The sequence below is a fragment of the Gopherus evgoodei genome, chromosome 19, assembly GCF_007399415.2.
Source record: "Gopherus evgoodei ecotype Sinaloan lineage chromosome 19, rGopEvg1_v1.p, whole genome shotgun sequence".
Lineage (NCBI taxonomy): Eukaryota > Metazoa > Chordata > Testudines > Testudinidae > Gopherus > Gopherus evgoodei.
In genome coordinates this window covers 21,823,339-21,839,650 of record NC_044340.1, presented here as the reverse complement: position 1 = coordinate 21,839,650, position 16,312 = coordinate 21,823,339, and the positions used below count along the sequence as shown (strand labels likewise).

The window sequence follows — 16,312 nt, the reverse complement described above, 5'->3', positions numbered from 1 at the left end:
ACCCAGGCATCCCTTCTCCTACTCCATCAATAAGTGCCAACAGGATCAATCTCCTCTGCTCTTACGCAGGCCCACGCAGGGTTACGCAAGCATGAATGTGTCAGAGTAATTCACATCTGTTTATGGGGCTGAACAAGGCAGGTTCCATATGCTTTTACAAGCTGCAGCTAGGAAGGGCTAAGATGCATACTGGCAGGTATGGGGGCTCAATTTACTGGGGGAGATTCAAATGGATCAAGAAAGGCTCCAAAGATTGTTAACTTAAACCAGGCAAAACGATTGTATAAATCTGGCCTAGGGGCTACACCAAACAGTGACAGGAAATTCCAGCAAAAGTGAGTACTTCCAGGCGCTCCCCCTTCTGCAGTTGGAACCAGTCAATTCAGAAGCTGCATTCTCTCTGCCAGCTGGGAGACAACTCTGCTCTAACTCACACCAAGGGCACATGGGCTCACTGTGGGAGCTGGCCCAAGTGCAGGTCCATCACTGAGAAGCAGAGCTGAACAGGCAGCAAGTCAGGAGTACAGGTAAAGGAGAGGAACAGGTTTAAAACTGAGGCCTAGTCCAATCAGCTTATTCCATTCCCAAGAGAAAGGGATCCAGAAGGCATAATGCCCATGTATAGAATCTTTTAATGCATATTTGAATCCATGGAAACAAGGGCTGGAGGCAGGGGATAAGTTAAAATGGCAACAATCATAACAAAAGAAACAGAACTCCTGATATACTAAAAAGGAAGAGAATGACGTGTAGTTTCATTCTGGGACTGAGCTAAGTAGCCAGCTTTGTGGGAGAGAGGAAGGGGAGTTATCAAAGCCAGGGTTTCTCAAAGGAGATCCTGCTTTACTGCTGGCCGGTAAAATCTGCCAAAGAAATTAGCAGCCCTTCCCCCATATGATCATGTCAAATCTCTGCCAAAGAATGCCTGTGACCCAGAAACACTGCAGTTGGGCGGACAGAACCGTGTGTCCTAGCAGAGAGAAGGCTGCGGCGTTCCAGACATTCAGAATAAACTTCAGCCTTTTTTTCTTTTAATTTAAAAAATTCAGTTGTTATTCTCTGCTTCTGGCGTTACAGGATTTCGTATTTGTCCACCAAGAAGATGGTCTCAGTAGAAAACCTTACAGGGCTGTTCCCATCTACCTGGGTCACTTTGGTAACCTGTGGAGATAATACACACAGTTAGTTCAGCACTTAATATTCTACTTCCAAAACACAATTAAACAGAGATTTTTCAATTCAAACCAGGACAACGAAGGGGTTGGGGTGGCTGAGCACATCATCTCTGAGCCACAAGGTCAACTTCAGCTTGAGAGCCTAAGAAAGAAGAGTTTAGTTCTCACCTGTCCCTAGAGGACAACAATCCAGTAACTTCATTTACGGTAACAATTGGGTTTCTGCTCAGAACACCCTGGAGAGAACTGAACTGAATTGTGGCTTCTGGTTAAGGTTCAAGGTGGAGAAAGGTCACACTGCAGCTGCTCATTTTGAACAGGCAGGTGGATAAGTAGCCTTCGGTTCCCCATCCTGTGGCTGTTTACCACACCCAAACAAGCCTTCACACTAAGACAAAGGGAATTTTCATTTGCTTCAGCTGATCTATCATCCTTCGCCTTCCACCCCAGAACACTTCTCAAACACTGTGATAAATGAATTGCTTTTGCCACCATCTCATGAGGACAAGTGTGCCTAACGCTTAGGAGAGGCACTGAGGAAGAAATCCAGATCCAACTGAAATTGCAGGGCAGGTTTTAGAAAAGCGGAGTCGAATTATCTGAGATGGAATTTAGCCAGGATACGAGCATTAATGCCCCAGCTCATGAAAAACAGCTTTAACACAGGTGCCTAGGAACTTTGTCTCTTTTGAAGGAGATGGCAGCATACTGCCCCTAGCGTCAGGCTATGTGCACTTACGGAGGGCTGGTCTACACTACTGCAGTAAATCGATCTAACTTACACAACTTCAGTTAAGTGAATAACATAACTGAAGTCAACATAGTTAGATCCACTTACCATGGTAGCTACACTGCACTGTGTCAACAGAAGAGCATCTCCCATCAACTTTCCTATCAATTTGTGTACGTAAGGGGAGTGCTCTCCCATTGATTTAGCGCATCTTTACCACAACTGCTAAATTTACACTTGCATTGATTGCAGCAGTGCAAATGGTGTAGATTCACCACAACCACTTCAGGCAGCGCTTAACCATTTCATGGAGGATTCGCATTCACTACTAATCTAGCCACACCTCCCTAGCTTGAGAGATCTGAGAAATCCCAGCACAAGCCATCCTCATTACTGCTGCCTACTCTTTCAGCAGTGCCAGGTGGGAATAATGTACTGGGCTGAAGGAAGGGTATTCTCCATGCAACTTGCAAGGGCTGAAAAGCAGTGAGTGGGAACTGCAGCAATATAAAATGAAGAGGCTGCTCTTGGGGAAGATCCAGCAGAAAACGGTTTAGAAGACAAACTATCTGAGAAGAGGATGATGCAACAGAGCGTGTGGCAGAGCAAAGGGAAGCCAGGGCTGGACAGTCTCCAAGAGTATCAGTGACACAGCTGAGTGGGTGCTACGAATGCAGAGCCGGGCACCTATCCACAAAACAATTAGTGTGCCTCTGTGACTGTTCATTCCGAGGACTGCAATGCACTGGGCTTCTAGGCAGAGCCTCCCAAGCTCTGCATCAGGACACATAAGAAGTTGAGGGTGACCATACCTGTATGTTGCAGTAATTCTTTCTGGAGATGAAGGAGACTTGCACCGGGAAGAAGTCATTGGGCTGCCCGGCTATGCTGAACTCCAGGCTGCCACTCTTGTTTTTGGCATCTATCACTGGCAGGCACCATTCAAGGAGATTCCTCCGGCTGTCATGGCGATACTCCCCATCAATCTCTCCAACCACTGGGGCGCCAACACTGGACCTACAGCAGGGCAATAAGGAGCTGCGCATTAGCTCATTTGAACACAGGTCAAAGACACACTTGTAACAGCCCCAAATGGGACAGCTCACCTCCTAAAAGCCCTCCAAGAGCCACGGGTAGAGCCCTACCAAATTCACGGCCATGAAAAATGCATCATGGACCATGAAATCTGATCTCCCCCTGTGAAATCATTGTCTTGTGTGCGCTTTTACCCTATACTATACAGATTTCATGGGGGAAACCAGCATTTCTCAATTTGAGGGTCCTGACCCAAAAAGGAGTTCACAAGGTTATTTTAGGGGGTCACAGTATTGCCACCCTTACTTCTGTGCTGACTTCAGAGCTGGGTGGCCAGAGTGTGGCAGCTGTTGGCCAGGCACCCAGCTCTGAAGGCAGTCCCTCTTCCAACAGCGCAGAAGTAAAGGTGGCAATACCACACCATGCCACCCTTATTTCTGTGCTGCTGCTGGTGACACCTTTGCCTTCAGAGCTAGGCGCCTGGTCAACAGCCGCAGTTCTGCATCTGCCCAGCTCTGAACGCAGTGCTGCTGCTAGCAGTAGCGCAGAAGTAAGGGTAGCAGTACCGCAACACCCCTCTACAATAACCTTGTGACCACTCCCCCTACAACTCCTTTTTAGGTCAGGATCCCTACAATTACAACACTGTGAAATTTCAGATTCAAATAGCTGAAATCATGACATTTACAATTTTTTAAATCCTATGACTATGAAATTGAACAAAATGAACCATGAATTTGGTAGGGCCCTAATCATGGGTGAGGAAGGGAGAACAGTCAGTCCGCAAAGTGTAAGAGAGGCAGTCTCAACTCCTCAGATGGGGGAACAAGACAGCACTGGATTTACAGCAGACAGATGCATTTCACATGAATGCTGCTCCCTCCTATGTTACCTCCATGATTGCTGGAAAGGGAAATAACCTACAGGATATTTACAGGTACTTGCTGACCTCATCCCCAAATCCTACTTACGGCAATGGGATTGTGATGACCACATCATTCAGTTCTAGGCCCTCCTCTTGCAGCTCATATTCAATGTTAACGTCACAACCATTCCCACTTTCCGATGGCCAGCAGTTAACTAAGGGCAAAAAAAGTGCACGTTGAATCATGTGACTTTGTTTTACAGACCAGGCCTCTGAGAAAGACAAACTTAGAAAAATGCAGGAGGGCACTGAATGAAGGAGGAATAGTCATCAATAACGATCTCACCCAAGAGATGCCAGCCCACTTGAGTGAGTTCCAGAGCAAGACACTCAGTATTATCTAGCATTACAGAAAATAGCTATTGACTGGCTAAAGTGATTGTTACAGAGGGAAAAGGCACTAAAATTGTTTCTTCCCTTCGATAATATCAAAGAGTAAAACATTCTGCAGAAGGCAGAGCCTGCTGTAGCAAATGGGCTGTCATTTCCTATCCAAGACCAGTCACAGCTTCTTCAGCCCAGGCTCCAGTATCCTACCTGAAGAATGCCACATGCATGCTTGCACTCACTTGTCAGTGGAATGAAAGACTCTTCTGTAGTCTGCAACCTCCATTTCAGCACCCCCACATCACTGTTAATAGGGAATGATTTCTCTGGATTCTTCAAGCCAATCAGAGATTCAGCAGTAAAAAGTTTCTTGTCCACATTTGGGTGAGTCTGAAATGAAGGAGACGGGAAGACACAGACTGGGTAAACTGTTCATTGTCTTAGTTTTAACTCAATGGAGAGCACAAATGTGTCTAGGTAATACTGTTTCTTGTGAAGTGCTCCTGACCACACATGAATACCTTTGCTAGAGAAAACTGCTGACTTCAGAGTGCTACAGGATCACAGTTGCTTGGCAATCCAGAGTTCACTCCAAGAAAGAGAAGATCAGTTTACCAAAAAGTTTCATTTGGCCTATTTCTCCATTCCTCCAATGCTTTCCGTTTAAAAGGGATTCTGGCAAATAAACTGGGGCTGACATTTAGGTTTTTATAAAATAAGTTTTAATGAAGTTTGAGATCTGCAGGAATATTTCCACTTAAAAATAAGTTTCAATTTGAATTTATTTTTCACAAACAAAAGAACAGCCCCCTGCCGTGTTTTCAGTCTTCTGCAACTTGGAACAGACTAGAAACCAGTGAAACTGTTTTCCTGACCAAATTCAAATAAATGCAAAAGTTAAACCATCTAAATAGGGAAGATTAACACTTGGATTATAAAGAACGAATTTATTATATTACAGCAACAGATGTGAGCAGCTATTTCAACAAAGCCATTTTTTGGTGACTGGCATCTAAGTTGTATTGGAGAGAGAGAGAAGCTGGCACTGCCACCTGACTCTTCCTGGAGTAGCAGGTGCTGGAGTGTTGAGGAAGAATTCTCAGCCCCTGGGAAAGTGATAAGGACTTCCATCACTAAACACAAGTCCCTCTGACCAATTAAGCAGCAGCACTATCTAGTTTGTAGGCATTGTAATGGTGGCCATGACACAGGGCATATAAAGTGGGGAAATCTTCAGGGCTCAGCAAGCACATGGAACCACATGGAGAGAGGAAAGGTCGACCATGTGACAGTCTGAGTTTACAGTACCGACTGTAACCCAAAAGCCGTGGTTCTAGAGACTGTCTCTGATATTAAGAGCAATGACAACAGCAAAAATAACTGGGAGAATAAGCAGTTTTCTGGTTGATTAAATCTTTCTTCATTGGCTGAGAGTAACTGGCTATAAACATTCTCTTCCTTACAAAGGAAGCTCTCATGATATAACTAGTGTCAAGCAACACACTGGGACTGTTGCAAAGTCCAAGTGCAATCAAGTGTGCATCAATGTTCATCATGGGATAGATAAGGCTGTGGGAGCATGATGATAAGTGTAAGAAACTGTATTTTCAAGTTAACTTGAGTCTTTTGAGCATGAGATTTAGCCCTTTATTTGTGCTGCACTTATATTTACTGTAACTATGCGCTATTTTCCACTATGTCTATTGGGAGAACTTGGATAAAAATATACATTACAGTGCCGCTACTATCCATGACAGAAGCATGTACGGAAGCCAGAACCATCAGCCAGCCTTACCTGTAGCTGTACCCCCTTCTTGTCTTCATTTTCTACATGGAGGCGAATCCGGGCAAACTTTTCATCTAAAATCCTCAGCATGATCATGCCGTGCAGCTCCATGTTCTGTAACCCACCATCACGGCCACAAGTCACGGAAATCTTCTCCTCGATTTTCATATGCACACTGCACAGAAAAGAAAGCCCAAAACACACCAAATGCCCTGGTTTGACAGGCAAGATAGTTGTTTCCCCCTTTTAAGATCTGACAGGGACAAACTAAGTTTTCAAAAGGGTGCCCAAGAGGACGTTGTCATAAAAAGAATGACCCAGAGCAGAGTGGTGCAGAATAGAATTATGGAAACATGCTTTTCTGCTTGAAAGAGATTCACACAGAAGATACTAAAAATCACCTGAGTGTGGTATAGGTCTTGAACAGATGGGAGCCCAAATACAGAACCCTGGCTCTTCTTCTGCAGAAAGCTCAGGCAATTTTCAAAAGAAAGAGCTAAGCAGTGGGAGCAATTCTACATTTTACCTTAAAAACAAATGGACACCTTTGGTGCTTCAAAAGACACTAAGTGAGTTTATGTACGGCACTGCCAAGCTATTCTATTCAGTTCAGAATAGAAAACGTAGGCAATATGAAAACTTGTCTAGAAAGGAGGGCAGCCTTGGTCATGTTTTTCACTTAGCCTCATAAAACTGGTATAATGTTGTCTCTTATGGGAGCAGATGGTTCTGTGCTCCAGCACGGAAAACTGGAAATTTGCATACATGAACTCTAACTGGAAATTAGTCAGGAACTCTTCAAGACTCCACCCACACTCGGAGGAGGGAAAGCAGATCTCTGATCCAGCCACCTCAATACTTAGTATCTGCTGACAAACTGAAAAGTCCCAGACAAAAGCAACAAAAATAGTTAAAGAGTCAGAGGAATGGAAGTATGAAGAACTATTAAAAACTCTGTATAGCTTGGCTAACAGCAGATGGGGGAGGTGGGAAGACAGCTGTCTCAAAGTATCTGAAGGATGCAGACACCAGGAAATATGAGTATTGGGAGAAAGGGAAAAATTAGGCTGAATATTTGAAATATAAATTCAAAAGCAGAGGGGTAACATTTCCAAATCACCTAAATGACTTAAGAACATGAGTCCTGACAGCTTTCAACGAGATTTAGGCTCCTAACCACCGAAGTCACTTTTGAAAATGGGACTTTGCCTAAATGAATTCGGAGCCTCTTGAAAATTTTACACAAGACCTAAAGGCCAATGTGTAAGAACCGAATGGTGGGAAGAAATCTGTTTATAAAATAAAGTGAAGAGCCCTGACAGAGCTAGAAGCCATCACTGGAGTCTGCAGTCACACTGAAAAGAGCATCCTCTTACAGCCCAGGACAATACCCACCTCTCCATGTTAATAGGTGGAGCGAGAACCTTGGCTGCCTCTGAGGAGCGCTTGCCTACAGAAGAGGTCATGATATTTTCTCCTTCTGATTTCAGCTTGTCCACAAAGTTGTCTACCTCCTTCCCTTTAGCTCCAAGCTTCAAAGCCTTACTGGGACCTGATGGTCTAAAGAACAAAAATAAGATGTAAGCATCCATCCGACAACTATGGTAGCAGATACAATCTTTCCACAATTTTTTCACATTATTACAATTAGACCCTTCCAGCATTGCAGCTTTTACTGTTTGAGCCCTTTTCAAGACACATTAAGAGAAAGGATAGTCTTGTGGGTAAGATACTGAACTGGGACTTAGGAAATCTGGATTCTGTTTCCCAGCACTGCCAATTACTCTGTGACCTTAGGCAAGTCATTTAATCCAGACATCAGTGGATAAATCAGACTGTCTTGCCTCACAGATCTATCTGTCTGGTTAGATTCTTTAATGTATATGAGGCACTTAGATACAGTAGTGGTGAGTGCCACGAAAACTCCTATAAGTAAAAAGGGCAGTCTAGAGAGCACGTGATGGCTGTGACAGGCATGGGCAGCAATTTAGGCTGTTAGAAGAACAACTACAGATCTACTCAAGTTCAGAAGAGAGGTTTCTGCTTTACAAAAATTATCAATACTGCTTTAAAACAACCCAGTGGGAGTCTCCAGCATCTTTATTCCACTCAGCAGCTGCATGCATAGAAGCACCATGATTACTAGAAAGCTGCAAACATGCAGGATCATGAGGTAAAGTGAAAGCTCAAGACATCCAAAATACACAATAGCTGGTAGAAAAGCTCTAACTTCGCTAGAAGAAGAAACTGACATATGCACGAGGTAGTAGAGAGCACTAGCACACACACACTGTCCATGGGTACCTCCCTCACTTACACATTATGTGCATTTTTAACATCCCTCTAAATCATTTATTTCACTTGTTGAGCAAAGAAGTTAATCAGCAGGACAACCTAAAACTGGACTCTCATTTTAACAAACAGTACACAATTTCTTTTCCCTTGCTGATGGACATGCTCTATCTTAGAGCCTTGCACCGGACCATTTTAATCCCACTCCTGCTATTACAGCGACGGATACTGCAGGACCCTAGTCCTGCTGCAGCGATCTACACTAGTCCCGGGCAGGGCTCTAGTGTACCTGAACCAGTCTCATACCTGGCTGGTGCTGGTGCCACTTTGGGCTTCTCTGTTTCAATAATGGTCTCTGTGATCATGGCCGCTGCTGTACCCCCAGACACAGCTGAGCTGCCAAATCCACCAAAGCCTGGTGCTTTTTTGCCCTGTCTCTCTGCATCCCTTCGGGCCTGCTGCAACTCCTTGGCTTTACGGCGCATTTCAGCCTTTGCTTCACGCTCTTGAGTCTAGAGGAAAAAGACCAGGGACTGACTAGACCTTTAAGACTTTGATCTATTCCATGCATTAATCAATGAGAGAAAGAGGAGATGAAGGCAAGATAGGTTGTTTACAAAATGTTAAAATAAATTTGATCACTGAAGAATTAAGGATTATGATCAAACTTGGAACAAACAGCAACTTCACAGTAACTCCTGGACACACAACAGACTATTTCATTTCCAACAACTAAGACACAGAATGGCTCAACCCCACCTCTCTGACTGCTCGGAACACCTTCTCTTCATGTGAGTCCATCTCTGTGAAGGTCCGAATTTGTGCCAGGTTTACGTTCTCACGGTAGCCCAGGGCAACAATTTCATCAAAAGCAAAAATCAGGTCAAAGCAGTGCTCAGAGATCTCGTTCTCCTCCAGAGCTCGGCAATATTCAGGAATCTGGTTAGGGAGAATAATTAGAGAAGAATCTCTGCAGAGGAAGAGAACGTGACTACCCCAGCTAACCCTCCAATCACACGTACAGGGTGAATTCACCCCTGTGCAGAGATTTAGCAGAAGGCCTATGCACTACTTACATTCTCTTTTGATGGTGTGACTTAAGAGGTGTTGAGGCCTCGTGTAGGGTCTGCACTGGGGTTAATTTCAACCAAAGGCATCACTTCTGTGACCCTCGCAGCCTCACCTGATCCCAAAATGCCACCACAACGCTATCTATTTAAAGCCATTAACCAGTCACTTTTTTCCATGCTTAATAGGCAGACTGAGTGTCACTATTAAAGCATGCATTTTTAAGACTAACTTTAAATAATATTCTATTTGAACTACATTTACAATAGAAGGCTGAACTGACAGCAGATACCAAGCTGTGATTTCCAGGAGTTCCCCTGGCTGCATTTGGCTGACAGACAAAGCTTTATATAGACAATACTACAAATACATATGCAGATAGATTTTTACAGTAGAATTACTACTATAGCAATTGCATACAGTGAATTAAATCCACTCTACTTACTTATTTTGTACAACTGGTACTAAGGTTTTGTTTACAGCACTACATACTTGTTAACAAATAGTTAATTTACTGAAGGATTGGGCTGTTTTGGTTTAAATCGCATTGATTAACTCAAATCAATATGGGCCTCAGTCAAGGAACAGCGCAGAAGCTTATGGGATCAGACTCTATGACTACTTCCGGGTCCCTAATGGACCACAGGAAATCAGATTCTGTTATGAGGCAGTAGATACAGCGGTAATAGCTCTCCAATACAGCACTTTGTAACGTCACTGCTTGGGGACAAGATCGTCTGAATTTTGTATTAACTAAGCTTGGAATAAAGTCTTACCACTCTAGAGAAGAGCCTGAGTGTTTCTAGGTCTTCCAGGATATTGCTGTTTTTGGTGGTGATCAATACCATATACAGCTTCTCCATTGGCTGATATACATATCGCACACTCTCTGTCTCCACAAACGTGTGTTGTTTCCCAGTGTTCATAAGTTTGGGGAAGGCTGCCAGCAGCCCCTCAATGCGGGTTCGAGTCATCTCCACGAACTGCCGAGAAACTATGGCCTTCCCTGCCTTTGTGCAGACGGCTGCTGCCAAGAGCACCTATGGAGAATACAAGCAATGGTTAGCTTCATTCATTAAGCAAACAGATTTTCTGCGACTAGACAGTCCCACAAAACTTTTGAGATAATGTTAATTGCCTGTGTAGGTGAAACTCTTTGGTCAGAGACCATATATTCATGCTCATCTGTATAGTGCCTAGCATACTTAGTGATAAATAAAAAACATTTACACAAACACGTATATTTTTCATCCATGCTTCCTCTTAGCATGGAGAACAGAACTCTTCTAGGGGGAGACCCATTTCTGTTTTTGGTGCTGCTCCCATCCCCCAAATCCAACTAATTCATGTCACTCTGTTCAGAGCTGACATAGCTAACTAATCTGAATTCACAGACTAGTTTTAACACAGAGGTAGGGTACAGTAAAATCGCAGAAGTGTTTTGAACAAGACTTTCAGATTGACTTAATAAAGCACAAGCACACAAAGAAGGATCTCAAATGCTACTTGCTAGAGTAACAAAGTAAGCTACATACTTCATTAACATTAGTAACCTCACTGAAGAAAATAGTTCAGTCACACCAAAAGATTACTTGCCAATGGGAAGGGCAAGTGTCAGAACACAGCTACTAAAACATTAACCTCTTGCAATGCCTTCAAAGTGCTTTGGCCATTATTAAAATGCTGCTACCTTTTTCATAGATAAGTTTGTTTAAAAGGGACGGTTATGGAGTTTAGCCCCCAAATTTAGCCTTTGAGGAAAATTATAATATTTTTACCATATCTACTATCAACAGAAAGGATTTAATGAGATTTCTTTTAAAGATTCTTTTCATCAAACTTGATTTTTTTTTAAATGATATTCCCAGGTTGTACTGGAAATTCACACTGGAACATCGTGCAGTTGTAGAAGATCAAACACAGAGCTCTGAATGGTACCATGAAACTGACAAGCCAAGTTTTATTGTCCAAGCTGAGTAACGCGCAAAAAGTAATCCAAAGGCAAAGATACTGAAAAGTAAGGTAGAATTGTTTTTAAATTCTATTTTAATATAAACATTAAGAACAAATGAGGGAATGCTTTTAAATTTAATTTTTCTTTTCACAGTACCCCTTTAAAAAGTCAATTGATAACATATTTATGCTAATAAAATATTAACCATATTAATTACTGTTCATTGAGCATCTCTTGGGCTTTTCATAGATGTTATCACACTAATGAAATTCAGAAGTAGTGAGACAGATACCAATTTATCTTTTACAGTTCTATCAGTCTCCTGCAACTTCCTATCAAATAATCTCTCTCTACTGGAAAAAGATTACTGTAACTTCTTAATTTAATTGTTTGGACATACAAGGCAGATTTTGTTGAAGTCTCATAAAAACTCAACCATTGCTTCTTTATTTTGAGCTCTTTGTTGGTTAAGGAAATACTGCAATTATCCAATACAGAAATTTAAGACCCTTTGCCAAAATATGCTCATAACCACACATTGTACAAGCCACTCATAGTGGACATAATGCTTGGATGCCTTGATTAAACTGATTATATCCCATCCAGACAGCAATGTCCTTATATTAGTCCAACAACTCAGAATAATGCAAGTCCATGGTATGGACAGGTTAGAAGTGAGCCTCAGGCTCCAACCATTGCCTAGTAGGGACTCAGAGCATGGTGCTGCACAGTCCAGCTGCACCAAGCATACTTACTGCATCACTCACAGGTAATGCCCCTCTTTAAAGGGGCACTTCTGTATGAGGGACTGGCAGCCTTTGTGGAGATGGGATCTCCCATCAGATGAAGCAAAGGATTGTGAATGGAAAGCAAGGACAGCACTGTAATAACGAAACTCTTACAGCATTCAACTTTCCTAAGATGGCCAAGTCTGACTGACTATCACTTGAATGAGATAGTAAACACACACACACAAAAGAAATCATGAGGTTACACTAAAGAAGACAGCCTTAATATTCGTAAAACAGCTTTAAACTGTACAGGCATTTAACATGTTTATCTAAGGGGGTAATCACAGGTTATTATTGCATGCTTATAAGGTACCACAGATCCTGTAACTGACACTAGGCCTCTGACTCAAGGGCTAACACTTTGGAAGCAAAGACTGATGATGTGTCATTGCTTCATCCCAATCACTGACAACTCAAACACAACAGCTTATAGGACAGTAAAAACGGCATGTGTCAGCTTTGAGCATATTCCACTGTTCAGTCACACGATGTGGCTTTGGACATTGGCCTGTTAGTGTTGATTTGATGCAGACAGTACTCTGATAAGCGTGTCAAGAGAGGAGATTCAGAAAAGTTAACAGCATCCTCAGTCTCTACTCTGCAAGGATCCAGAGTATGAAAATACTGTTTTACAATATTAAATGTCCCAGTGATCTGAGTAATCTAAGGCTACTAGATAAAATATTTCAATAAATTCCTATCTATAAGCAAAGCTACATATGGCAGCTTGCAAATCTTGTTTGTAACTTAAAGACAGAATACATTAGCAAACCTCAGATTCAGTTGTTTGGATTTCTTGGATTAGATTTAACTAATACTGCAAATGTGCCACTTGAATATTCAACTAGGTTTTAAAAGGATGGCTCCATTTATTAACTGACAATTTCGTTACTGAGAGGACAGTATCTTCTGGATGGACAGAGCACGTTACACACACATCACATGAAAAAAATTAAGAAAATTTTAACCCACCATAACAATTCTTTTCAGACTATTAGTTTGTGAAAGCAAGGGATAAGCCTTTTTAAAGGTACTTAAAATCCCTATTGTGCTATGCAAACAATTAACTTCTTTGGATAGAGGACAAAAGTTAAACTAGGTATTCTTGGTTTGCAACTTGTTTTAGAAGTACATTGTTCTTAGCTTCACTAAATTAAGTACAGCATTTTCCCAGCAATAAAAGGTGATAGCAAAGCAACAACTTGTAGCAGGAGCTGTGAAACGTGAATAATGAAAAATTATATCAAACTAATACTCAGTCACTACCCAATAGTATCAAATCCTTTCTACTCAAATATCTATGAACCTGAAACAGGGATTAAGTTATACAGCACTTGATTTTGATGCAATACACATTTTGCTTATTAAGAAAAGGTTCAAAATTACTTCAATTTTTTTTTGCCCTCAGTACAAATATTTTTCCCCATTAAATTCAAAAGATTACAAAAATAGCTTGAGGGAAAAACAGTTATTCAAAGGAGCAATCCCAAAAGTTACTCCTTTTAAATTAAGCTGTCCTTTTGTGTACATTATCGCATGCTGCACTTTGCTTGCTAGATTGTCATGACTTGTCAAATTTTCCTCTAGTTCATTTGACAGGTTGTAACTAAAAAATTTTTCTCTGATCAAATCCAAGTTGTTTCACCACCTCCAATAGGGTATGAAGCTGTTTTAAATCCATTTACTAATTTATTGAGCAATGTAAGCAAATTACACTATCTTTAGCCCCAAAAACCACATGCTTGAAACTCTGTACAAGCCATGCTACAACAAAGGAAGGAGAGTGAAATGTAATTTACTACAATTAGGAGCCAAGCTAGTCTCTTTACAATACAAAGAGCTATAATACCTGAGTTCATAAAAAGAGAATACAATAATTGCATATCAGTTTCAAATCCCCTGCATGAAGCAAGATGGGTAACAATTTGTATAGACTGACGTTCATATATAGATCACATAGCTCTTCTTACATATCTGTACAAACTCTAGATTAATATTGCACTAAGAGACTAGTAATTCTGCATGCCCAATTTGCCATGGCTTAAAGGAACCTGATTTTCAGAAAGTGCAAAATAACCATTCTCTGAAAATAAGGTACCCCCAGTTGGGCACTCAAAGTCAGTGTTTAGTTTTCAAAACCTTGGCCATGGACTATATAAAGAAACCAACATAAGTGCATTTTCTGTAAGGATGGGGATCTGAGGTGAGAACAGGATTGTAAGGACAAATGAATTATTTTCCCAGACCTATCATTGATTCATGTGATTCTGTGCAGACCACTTAACTGCTCTGTATCTCAAGTTTTACCAATCTAAAACTGAGATAATATCTACATCACAGGGTTGCTATTGCCTGTACAGTACTTTAAAAAAGCATATATGATAATACTGTAATTCAAACAGCCAATTTTAATCAAATGCATGTACAGTCATGATCTTATACATGCATATATACACACAGTCCATTTGTCTCATGTATTGCAGAGTGCAATATTTTGCCTTTCTGTAGATTTCATAGTTGAAAAGTGCTAACTGCTTTACTCAATATTCAGTACTCTCACATCAGTATCACTAGTCCCAGATTATAGGTGGGGAAACAAATATATAGAGGCAAAATAGCATGCCAACGTTCACTCTGAGAGGCAGCAATAGGAAGAAGACTACAAAGGTCCTGGCTCCAAACTTTGTGCTCCAACCAGAATTTCTCAAACTCCAGGCCACAGGCACTTGCTGGTCACTGGTCCTCCTTGTTTCAGCTGTCAAATTAGACTGAGATACAAACCATACTAATTTCATTTTCCTTGTAAGCAGCTGCTGTCGTTGCTGAAGAGGTCTTATGTGATGAAGAATGGGAGTGGAGGTCTGCACAATGTAGAACAGGAGGCAAAGTGCCCCCAAGACACTCTGTTACACTAGGGCTGGTCCCAGGAAGGTCTGGGAACCCTGCAGGAGAAGGCTGCTTTGCAAGGGGGCACAGGTGTACCTAGGCCCCGTTTGCCTCTGAGGACCAGCCCCAGGTACAAGCGCGGCACCATGTCCCGGATCCGTGCAAAGAACACGTAGGGATCACGGTCTGTACCAGGGAAAGGCCCCCACCACTGCTGGGGTGCAGGGCGGGCCAGGCCCCAAGCGAGGGTCTGAGAACCACGGCTGGGCGACAGCGAGACACAAGCCGGTGGGGAGGCTCCCGGGCAGAGGAGGCGCGGGGCCCGTGGGGCCTCGAGTGACGGAACCGGCCGTTTCCACGGAGCGGCCCCCGCGGCAAGGCGCTAGGAAGGGGCACGAAGAGGCCTGGTGCCCCCTTATTTCGGGGCTGGGCCCAGCTCCTCCCCCTCGTGTCCCACGGCCCAGCCTCCCCCGGCCGGCTCCAGCCACGCTGAGTACCCGCTACTCAGGAGCCCAGGCTGGGGACGCGGCCTCCTCCTTACCATGGCGGCGGAGCGTGTGTGCTGCCCGGCACGCTCAGTCTCTCGCTGCCTCAGCAGCGGCCGCCGCGTCTCCTTCCAGCTGCCCCGCAAGATGGCGGCGCCGAGCCACGTCCCCAGCCGGAAGCGGCACCACGCAAGGGGGCGGGAGCTTCCTGCTCTTCCCCCGCCTCGCTAGGGGGCGCAGTTCTGGGGCATTTCCGGCTTGCCCCCCGGAGTGCCATGTCCCTATGCGGGAAGACTCGCGCTGCCTCTGAGCCCCCCGTCACGGGCCGCTCTGACCTGCTTCTACCCCCCCCCCCCGTTTTGGGGGCTGGAGACGGTCTAGCACGTGTCTGTGCACAGCCCCCGCCCCGGCCGGTCTGGAAGATGCCCCACAGCGGGCGAGCTGAGCCCCATGGGGCGCTGTGCATGGCCAAGGACAGGGAGTGAGTGAGGGCTTCTCCATGCCACCAGACTGAAGCTGGAGGGAGCTTGGATTAGATTGAGCTAGAGCACAGACCAGTCCGGGCCTTGTCCATCTGAAGACTGCGCATGGTAAGAGAGTTTCTGCCCTGCGTGTCTATCCTGCCCCTGCTTTCTCCATCCTTGGACCTCAGATGGAAAACTACTGACGTAGAGCAAACCTGATCCCTGCCTTTGCCTTCCCAGAGAGACACGGTGGGTGAAGGAATATTTTTTTTTATTGAACCAACTTCTGTTGGTAAGAGAGGCAAGCGTTTGAGCTTACACAGAGCTCTTCGTGGCCTGAAGAAGAGCTCTGCGTAAACCCGAAAGCTTGACTCGCTCACCAGCTGAAGTCGGT

The 16,312-nt window shown here is 43.6% G+C and overlaps 2 protein-coding genes across 2 annotated transcripts in view; one reads left to right on the top strand and one right to left on the bottom strand.

The window, feature by feature from the left end:
* Window positions 1-612: 612 nt before the first annotated feature.
* ARCN1 (archain 1) lies at window positions 613-15,610 on the bottom strand. Its single transcript, XM_030538303.1, has 10 exons — window positions 15,511-15,610; window positions 10,115-10,378; window positions 9,030-9,209; window positions 8,577-8,782; window positions 7,374-7,538; window positions 5,988-6,153; window positions 4,435-4,582; window positions 3,912-4,020; window positions 2,718-2,922; window positions 613-1,161 (listed from the first exon to the last, which is right to left on the bottom strand). Exons 1-10 carry the CDS (start codon window positions 15,511-15,513, stop codon window positions 1,072-1,074), a joined length of 1,536 nt encoding a protein of 511 aa, XP_030394163.1. The 5' UTR covers window positions 15,514-15,610; the 3' UTR covers window positions 613-1,071.
* Window positions 15,611-15,704: 94 nt separating this feature from the next.
* The window catches only part of IFT46 (intraflagellar transport 46), a 45,262-nt gene continuing 44,654 nt past the window's right edge, over window positions 15,705-16,312 (top strand). Inside the window, 1 exon segment of the mRNA XM_030538318.1 lies at window positions 15,705-16,044. Within this exon segment, the coding sequence (XP_030394178.1) occupies window positions 16,042-16,044 (3 nt within the window). The 5' untranslated portion in view covers window positions 15,705-16,041.